Source organism: Zootoca vivipara, chromosome 2 (genome assembly GCF_965207765.1).
Source record: "Zootoca vivipara chromosome 2, rZooViv2.hap1.1, whole genome shotgun sequence".
Classification (NCBI taxonomy): Eukaryota; Metazoa; Chordata; class Lepidosauria; order Squamata; family Lacertidae; genus Zootoca; species Zootoca vivipara.
In genome coordinates this window covers 115,561,322-115,571,054 of record NC_142584.1, presented here as the reverse complement: position 1 = coordinate 115,571,054, position 9,733 = coordinate 115,561,322, and the positions used below count along the sequence as shown (strand labels likewise).

At 46.5% G+C, this 9,733-nt stretch overlaps 1 protein-coding gene across 1 annotated transcript; it reads left to right on the top strand.

Annotated features, from left to right (window-relative positions):
• Nucleotides 1-602: 602 nt before the first annotated feature.
• LOC118080209 (uncharacterized) lies at nt 603-8,397 on the top strand. The gene is made up of 5 exons (XM_060270891.2): nt 603-735; nt 3,124-3,665; nt 3,783-3,884; nt 4,187-4,313; nt 6,036-8,397. The coding sequence occupies exons 2-5, from the start codon at nt 3,228-3,230 to the stop codon at nt 7,325-7,327; spliced, it is 1,959 nt and encodes a 652-aa protein (XP_060126874.2). The 5' UTR covers nt 603-735; nt 3,124-3,227; the 3' UTR covers nt 7,328-8,397.
• The last annotated feature ends 1,336 nt before the right edge of the window (nt 8,398-9,733 follow it).

Genomic DNA, 9,733 nt, shown 5'->3' with positions numbered 1-9,733 from the left:
AAGTGGGTAGATAAATGAGCAAATTTAGTTGTTTTGGATATGCAGAAGATATTAAGAATGAATTTAAGGAACCGCGGAAAGAGGGGGGAGGAAGTCAAGTTTCAAAATGATAAGATGGTGGTAAAATTGGTGAAATGTATAAACTTGAAAAGCATGATTTTTTAATTTTTTGGGGGAAGAGTCCTAGTCTCTTGTGCATAGCTGTCAAGATTTCCCTTTTCTCGCGAGGAAGCCTATTCAGCATAAGGGAATTTCCCTTTAAAAAAAACAAGAGAGAACTTAACAGCTATGCTTGTGTGTGTGTGTGTGTAAAAAACAAAAACAAAATCCAATGAAAAACCATGCAACACGCTAGTCCAGTGAGTTACAACTTGCTGCAACAAGCAGGGGGGGAAAAGATCCAGCGGTGCGCCAAAGCTCTCCGCAATTTCCAGGCTTTCCAGGCGGGGGAATGGATCTCTGCAGATCGCAGGTGGCCATAGGATTGCAGGAGGCAGCGATCTTTCCCCCCTGTCATCAAAAGGGTTAACCCGAGGCCGGTTCCTAGAGAGGAGCGGGAGGGGAGGGGGAGGGCCAAAGCTTCCCTATCAGAGGCCCCTCCCCATCCTGTCTTGCAGATCAGGGAAGCTGGAGAGGAGATCCCATGGAGAGAAGAAGGTGCTTTGTGGCGAGGCTGCGCCCTGATCCTGCATAAGGAACCGGGGTTTATTTAAATCGGGGTAGCAGGGAAATCCGGTGAGTCTCTCCTCTTGCATTTGGTGAAGGATAGCATGGGGATGTCATTGCTATTTATTATTGTGATTATTATTATTTACAGGTAGGTAGCCGTGTTGGTCTGACGTAGTCGAAACAAAAAATAAAAACAAACAAGTTCCTTCCAGCAGCACCTTAGAGACCAACTAAGTTTTTCATTGGTACGAGCTTTCGTGTGCATGTGTGTATCTGAAGAAGTGTGCATTGGGGTGATGACTTTTTCATTCCCCCCCCCCTCAAAAATTATTTCCTGTAGCACAAATGAATGAACTTTTGCCTATTAATGACTAAAATTAGGTATATTCCATCTGATGAAGTGTGCATGCACACGAAAGCTCATACCAAAATAAAAACTTAGTTGGTCTTTAAGGTGCTACTGAAGGAATTTTTTTATTTTGTATATTCCATTGAAATATTAAAAAAGGTTACGCACAAACTGTTTTTAATTTTTTTTGTATGCCGTTTTACCATTTCATAAAATTGTATCAACAATTCTATATATATTTCATATCTAATTTGGACACAACACCACATTTGACAATGGGGAGTGTTCTTAGCAACATAGGGTATACAAATGTCACACCTGCGCAAGGTAAAAGCCCATTTTTGGGACCTCAAAACTCAGCCAGCAGACCCTGGGAAAAGAACCTTCAGGAGAGGTAGCAAAACATCGTCCTCTAGCGGCGTCTATACTGTTACTGCATCTAAAAAAAGCTTCCTTGTGTGTTTGATGACCCTATATAATGTTGGGTTCAATTTTATATCTGCTTAAAGTGACTTCAAAAATGGTCAAAAAACTGATAAATAATTTTTTAAAATCATTTTGTGTGTGAGGTCTTTTTTATCAGATCTCTTTGAAAGTAAGATTTTATCTAATCTTTAATGAAAGCTCATCAAATTATGATACACGGAAATGAGGTTGTAAAAAAGTCATCACCCGAGTGTGCATGCACACGAAAGCTCATACCAATGACAAACTTAGTTGGTCTCTAAGGTGCTACTGGAAGGAATTTGTTTTTTTATTTTTTTGTTACGATTATTATGTTATGCATGTTTGCATTTTCATGTTGCAAAATGCCCCGTGATCTTTGGATGAAGGGCGGTGTGTAAATCTGAATAATTATAATAATAATCTTCATCATCAGTGCTTTTTTTTCTTCTTAAAAAATGTTTAGGGGGGTACTCATTTTGATTCCAGAAAACCACCATTTTATAGTTCGAATCGGGGAAAATAAATACAGTAAATGGACAAAAGTACAAAGATTCACAAAATATTTAGAGGTATGCATCCCCCCCAGGAAAAAGCACTAATAATAGTATTAATAATTATGCCACCACCAGATTTGCAGTGGGGACTAGGAGCCTGGGAAATGCAAGGGGGGGAGGCAAAGGGGGAGAGAAAGCCCCCAAGTGAGGAGAAGCCCAGTAGAGCTGGACAAAATGGATACTGACAAGCTGGAAGGTGGGGGAAGAGGAGGGCGACCGGGATGATCAAGGGTCTGGAAACCAATCCTTAGGAGGGAGCCTGGAAAAGAAGAGACTGGGAGGAGATAGGAGAGCCATCTTAAAATATCTCAAGGGCTGTCCCATGGAGGAGGGAGCAAGCTTGTTTTCTCCTGTTCCGGAGGGTAGGACTCGAACCCATGGCTTCAAGTTACAAGGAAGGAGATTCCGACTAAACATACGGGAAAACTTTCTGACAGTCAGAGCTGTTCGACAATGGAATGGCCTCCCTTGGGAGGTGATGGACTCTCCTTCCTTGGAGGCTTTGAAAGCAGAGGTTGGATGGCCAACTGTCAGGGGTGCTTTAGCTGAGATTCCTGCATTGCAGGGGGTTGGTCTGGATGACCCTTGAGGTCCCTTCCAACTCTAAGATTCTATGAGGGACTGGGGAGAAAAGCCAAGCAGGCATTTGTCATCACCACCATATACCGGTATTTCTTATACCCCCACTAACAGGAAAAACAGCAGCAACAACAACAACATCAAACATTAAAAGCTTCCATGGGGAGCCTGCTTAGAATCATAGAACTGCAGCATTGAAAGGGACCCCAAGAGTCATCTAGTCCAGGCCCCTGCAATGCAGGAACCTTTCACCAAACATGGGGTTCAAACCCACAACCCTGAGATTAAGAATCTCATGCTCTACTGACTCAAATACAGTACGCTAGTGGAAAACAATGACTTTATCTACATATATACTATATATACTGTAGTTTTGTAACCTATATGGTTTATTTTGTTACTGTCGTTCTCCTTGGCCTTTTAAAATGTTTTTCTTAAGGTATCCTTTTTATTCCCTCCCCTTTTTATTATTTATCTCTCTGCAATCGATAAAATAAAGTATTTTCAAAATGTTCTTATTCACAGGTATCTTTCTCTGCTGTGAAGGTCTCTGTTTCCTCGCTTCTTTGGCCAGCTTTTTCCTTAAGGCGGCATCTGACCGAGGAGGGAAAGGGACACGTTTTTCAGCAATGTCGGAGGCTCCCTTGGATCACGCGCTGAAGGTGGAAGAGGCAGAATTGGCTGGTCCAGTGGCAGGGAGAGGCTTCCACGCCATCCGAGCCACAGGCAGCAAAGGATGCTGGGAAAGCACCCGGCAAAAGGCCCTGGGCGAGGAGGACCCACTCAGCTCAGATGCTCGGCGCCAACGTTTCAGGCACTTTCGCTACCAGGAGGCCGAGGAACCCAGAAAGGTTTGCAGCCGACTCCACCATCTCTGCCGTCAGTGGCTTAAGCCGGAGAGATACACGAAAGCTCAGATGCTAGACCTGGTGATCCTGGAGCAGTTCCTGGCTGTCCTTCCCCCGGAGATGGAGAACTGGGTGAGGGAATGTGGAGCAGAGACCAGTTCCCAGGCGGTGGCCCTGGCTGAAGGTTTCCTCCTGAGCCGGGCAGAGGACCAGAATCTGGTGAGAGACAGTTTCATCCTGATAACACAAAGGAGATTCCCAATAATACTGTGAAACCCTGCCAGTTGGCCCACTTTCCCTACAAATGTCTGTCTTTAATCCCTGTTTTCCTTACAGGGCCTGTTTGAAGCACTGGCAGTTTCTGAGGCAAAGGAGGCTCCATTGATGCTGGAAAGATCATCTCTTTGTGCTGGAGCTACTTCTCAGCATACAGATCAAGTAAGAGGAGGCATAGGATCATAGAGTTGGAAGGGGACATGTGGGTCATCTAGTCCAGCCCCCTTGTAATGCGAGAACAGGGCCTTCTCTGCAGTGACTCCCTGTCTGTGGAATGCTCTCCCCAGGGAATTTCGCCTGGCGCCTTAATTACACACCTTTAGGCGCCAGGCAAAAAATGTTCCTTTTTAATATTCTGTTGGGAGCTGCCCAGAGTGGCTGGGGAAACCCAGCCAGATGGGTGGGGTATGAATAATAAATTACGATTATTAACTGTGAGCGGGAAATGGTCTCTTTCCTTTCAGGGTCTGGTGACGCTCGAGGAGGTGGCTGTACGTTTCACCAAGGAGGAGTGGGACCTGCTGGATACGAGCCAAAGAACCCTGCACAGGGAAGTCATGGAGGAGAATGGTTGCATCGTGGCCTTTTTGGGTAAGGCCCCTTGCCCACTGCACTTGCCCTTGTGAACCTTTTCCTTTTAATACAGGGGTCAGCAACCTTTTTCAGCCGTGGGCCGATCCACCATCCCTCAGATCATGTGGTGGGCCAAACTATTTTTTTTGGGGGGGGGGAATGAATGAATTCCTATGCCCCACAAATAATCCAGAGATGCATGTTTTAAAAAAGCACACATTCTACTCATGTAAAAACATGCCGATTCCCAGACCGTCCGCGGGCCACATTGAAAAGGCGATTGGGCCGCATCCGGCCCATGGGCCTTAGGTTGCCTACCCCTGTTTTAATAGATTACAAGGCAGGGAGGGTTGGCTGTTCCTTTTCTTCCTAACAATCAAGATATGTCCGTCCGTCCGTCCGTCCCCCTGGTAGTCTCATCTGAGAATAAGATATTTCCTGCCTATTTTCTGCAAGTGCTATGATACAACAACAAGTTGAAGTCCATCTAAAAAAAAAGTTCATGAGCTATTTTCAAAAGAAATTTGCCAAAATCTACACCTTCAACATGGGTTGCCGGACATTAAGGCACTTTCCGATGGGGAGCTGTTTCCGACAGCCGAATCCCGGACGTATGACAACCCTATTTGCCTCAAGGCATATTTTCTGGCAGATTATCTAATGTATTCCTTTATTTGAATACATACCAGTCAGAGTGGCGCCCACCCTATGGAATGCTGTCCCATCAGATGTCAAGGAAATAAACAACTATCTGACTTTTAGAAGACATCTGAAGGCAGCACTGCTTAGGGAACTTTTTAAATGTTTTGTGTTTTGTTGCTTAGTATTATTATTATAAGGGACGCGGGTGGCGCTGTGGTCTAAACTGCAGAGCCTAGGGCTTGCCAATCAGAAAGTCGACGGTTCAAATCCCTGCGACGGGGTGAGCTCCCGTTGCTCGGTCCCAGCTCCTGCCCACCTAGCAGTTTGAAAGCACGTCAACGTGCAAGTAGATAAATAGGTACCTCTCCAGCGGGAAGGTAAAGGGCGTTTCTGTGCGCTGCTCTGGTTTGCCAGAAGCGGCTTTGTCATGCTGGCCACATGAACTGGAAGCTGTACGCCGGCTCCCTTGGCCAGTAAAGCCAGATGAGCGCCGCAACCCCAGCATAGCTGCCAAGTCTCTCGCTGAAAAATGTGGGATCAGCAGCGGCATGCATAGAAGCGACTTCCGGTGCCACTCTGCCCGATTTACGGTGCCCAGACATGGGCAGAGCGGCACTCGAAATGGAGCCCCCCTGGCAGGTAGGAAATCAGGGGATTTCTGGGATTTTTTTCTATTTGGGATAACAGCGGGAAGTGGATTAAAATCCGGGGGTTTCCCGCGAAAAACGGGAGACTTGGCAGCTATGAACCCCAGAGTCATCCGTGACTGGACCAACGGTCAGGGGTCCCTTTACCTATTATTATTGTTATTATTGTTATTTTCTGTTGGGAGCTGCCCAGAGTGGCTGGGGAAACCCAGCCAGATGGGTGGGGTATAAATAAATTACAATTACAATTATAATTATTATTATTATTAAAGTGTGGGGTGCTATATTGGGAAAGGCATCAGGTGGGGGTGGTGGCAACCATCTTGATCCTGACTTGTATAGCAAATTTTTCTCCTTTCCCCTATTTCCATTTTGTCACTCACAACAGCAATCATTTCTTAGTTACTGTACTTGGATTTCAGGCTTAACCAGTTGTCTCTCTTCTTCTCAGGAGACGAAAGAGCCAGGTGTAAAGAGAGGGGACAGCAGGGGAGAAAACCAGAAGGAAAACCGGAGACGAGGAGGGAAAACCCCTGTTCCTCCCAAAGGGGCGATGTTGCTGAAATCCCAGTGGGAGAGGAAATAGAGGGCGGAAAAGAAAGCGGCCAGTGCTCTTTGTGCGAGGACAGTTTTGTCTGCACGGCAAGCGACGCAGGGGGAAAGCTCTTTGAATGCCTCAACTGCAGCAAGAGCTTTTCCAAAAATTCCTACCTTCGGAAACACCTCCGTATCCACACAGGGCAGAAGCCGTACAAATGCGCCGAGTGCGGAAAGAGCTTCAGCCAGAGGACAGACCTCAAGAGACACCAGTGGATCCATACGGTGGAGAAGCCGTATAAATGTCTCGAGTGCGAAAAAAGCTTCACCCAGAAGAGGAGCCTCAGTACACATCAGATGAATCACAGAGGGGAGAAGCCCTATAAATGCCCCGAGTGTGGGAAAAACTTTGCTCAGAAAAATTACCTCACGATACACCAGCTGACTCACAGGGAGGAGAAGCCCTATAGATGCTTGGAGTGCGGAAAGAGCTTTGGCCAGCTCAAAGATCTCAACAGACATAGGCGGGTTCATTTTGGGGAGAAGCCGTATAAATGCCTGGCGTGCGGCCAGGGCTTTTGGTACGAAGGCCACCTTAAAAACCACTTCCGAATTCACACTGGGGAGAAACCGTACACGTGTTTGGAGTGCGGAAAGAGCTTTATTCGGAAAACTGACCTCAACAGGCATCAGAGGAGTCACACCGGGGCAAAGCCGTATCAATGCTTGGAGTGCGGGAAAAACTTCACAGAGAAGAAGAACCTCAGTTTACACCAGATGAAGCACAGAGGCCAGAAACCATTTAAATGCCCGGAGTGCGGGAAAAGCTTTACTCAGAAAAATTACCTCACTGTGCACCAACTGACTCACAGAGGGGAGACGCCGTATAAATGCTTGGAGTGCGGCAAGAGCTTCACCAGGAACACTAGCCTTAGCTGTCATCAGAGAATCCACACCGGGGAGAAGCCGTACGAATGCCTGGAGTGCGGAAAGAGATTTGCTTGGAGGAAAAGCTTAAGTTGCCATCAAACCATTCACACGGGAGAAACTGTGGAAATGTCTAGAGAGCTTTATTCGGAACAGAAACCCGGCCATGTCTCAAATCAATTACAAATGGCGAAATCCTATCAGTACCAAGATCGTCCCATGAGCTGTGAAGAAGCTGGAGAAGAAAAAATGTCCATCTCAATTTTTCTGTGCCAATGATCTTGAATCTCTTCTATGGTTTTTGTCATTATGTAACAAAAGTCACGAGATGCAGTCACCCCCTGCCATACCCACCTTGAGTCCTTTTTGCCAGGCGCCTGGAGGAAACATCTCTTGCTTCTCCTACCTGCTCATTGCCTTGGTGCCAAAAGGTCATGCCCAGCCCCCTGCGCCCAGAGTTACATGGCTAAAAGTAGGGCCCTTCCCCTGTGAAATTTGTCATCCCTTTTGACATCCCTCTGCCGTCTCGCACTGCAAGGTTATTCCATGCATGTTTTGGAACTTCTCACTAAGTCTCTCTGGTGCAAACGTTCCCAAACTTATTTGGCATACTGCCCCCTTTCCAGAAGAAAAAAAAATTACTCTGTGTCCCCTGTAAACCTACCTTCTTTAAGGAAACAAACAGAAAGATGCAGTGGCAAAATTCTGTTCTTTTAGGTATCTGTTGGCGCTGTGAGTTAAACCGCAGAGCCTAGGGCTTGCCGATCAGAAGGTTGGTGGTTCGAATCCCCGCAGCGGGGTGAGCTCCCGTTGCTCAGTCCCAGCTCCTGCCAACCTAGCAGTTCGAAAGCACGTCAAAGTACAAGTAGATAAATAGGTACCGCTCTGGCGGAAAGGTAAACAGGGTTTCCGTGTGCTGCTCTGGTTCGCCAGAACTGTACGCCAGCTCCCTCGGCCAATAGAGCGAGTTGAGCGCCGCAACCCCAGAGTCGGTCATGACTGGACCTGATGGTCAGGGGTCCCTTTACCTTTTACCTTTACCTAGTTCTATCTACGTCTTGCTGGCAGTAAGCATCGTTACACAACAGAAGAAACATACAGTTCTTCAAAATGTTCTTCTCTTCATTCTTTTGTCTTCCACTGCCCCTTATTTTTATTAAATGCCCCCTGGTTACACACGAGGCCCTGGATTGTTCCAGCACCCCCGGGGGGCGGGGGCGGTATAACCCACTTTGGGAAACACTAATCTAGTGCAAAGTGATTTACAAAGTGAATGGTCTTTATTTCTTTTCATCCTATCTTTTTGTCACCCGCCCCCTTTCCCTTTAATAAACCTTTGAAAATTTGCACCTTCGGGGCTGTCTATATGCTTTGACGTTTGAAGGTTAATTTTGTCCGCTGGGATAGCTCATGTCAGGAGAGCATGAAGCTCTTAATCTCTGGGTTGTGGGTTTGAGAGCCCCACGTTGGGCAAAAGATTCTTGGGTTGCAGGGAGCTGGCACTAGCTGACCTTATGCAAAACCAAGAATGGGTTTAAATTTTTTTTGGGGGGGGGAATTGTGCACACTTGAAAACATTGGCAGCATTAAGATAAATTCAACAGTGTAAGTAGGTTTTGGTGGATGTGATATTGGAATACTGAATGGTTTGGTTTATATAAAATATGCAGGGATTTATGCTATGTAAAATGGAACATGGAAAGAGAAGAAGGGAAGTAACTGATATTTTAAGGTTGTTTGAATGAATAAATTGTAAAGCAGAAATTTAATGTGTGTGTGTGTGTGATACACACGCACACATATATAATATAATATAATTAATATAATTATATATCATATCATGGGACCCAGGTGGCTTTGTGGGTTAAACCACTGAGCCTAGGGCTTGCTGATCAGAAGGTCGGCGGTTCGAATCCCTGTGACGGGGTGAGCTCCCGTTGCTTGGTCCCAGCTCCTGCTACCTAGCAGTTCGAAAGCACGTCAAAATGCAAGTAGATAAATAGGAACCGCTACAGCGGGTAGGTAAACGGCGTTTCCGTGTGCTGCTCTGGTTTGCCAGAAGCGGCTTTGCCATGCTGGCCACATGACCTGGAAGCTATATGCTGGCTCCCTCGGCCAATAATGCAAGATTAGCGCACAACCCCAGAGTCGGTCACAACTGGACCTAATGGTCAGGGGTCCCTTTACCTTTTTATATCATATCATAATGGGTTTAATTCAGCAAATTTAATATACAAACAAGACGGGTGGGCTTCTGTTAAGATCGCATGACACACAAAAATATTTTTCTTACGGCTTTATTTCTGTATTGCCGGGGGTTGGACTAGATGACCCTTGGGACCCTTGCCCAACTTTACAATCCTATGATTCTATTATTATTATTTTTCTTAAATGCTGTCGAGGGCCGCCCCAAAATGCCTCGCGGGCCAGAGCGCCCTGCCATAGACATGGTTTGATCGGGCCAACCTTGCAGGGTTGTTGCTTTGCTAAAGATCCAGCAAGCCGACCGGGACAGCCCTCATTTTCAGAGGAGGCCATGATCGACCAGCCCTGCCGGCAGCAGATCTTCCAAAGCGCAATTCCTCCTACTCCTGGAGGCGCCCGTCCCGCGCCGTTTGCAAAGGATCAATTCGCGTTCCTGCTGCTGCTCTTCCAGCCACGCAAGGGTTAAAACGATGCACATGC

Coding starts and splice junctions, on each gene's coding strand:
- LOC118080209 (XM_060270891.2), top strand. CDS start 3,228: ATGTCGGAGGCTCCCTTGGATCACGCGCTGAAGGTGGAAGAGGCAGAA. Junction 3,666..3,782: donor GGGCAGAGGACCAGAATCTG/GTGAGAGACAGT, acceptor TTTTCCTTACAG/GGCCTGTTTGAAGCACTGGC. Junction 3,885..4,186: donor CTTCTCAGCATACAGATCAA/GTAAGAGGAGGC, acceptor CTTTCCTTTCAG/GGTCTGGTGACGCTCGAGGA.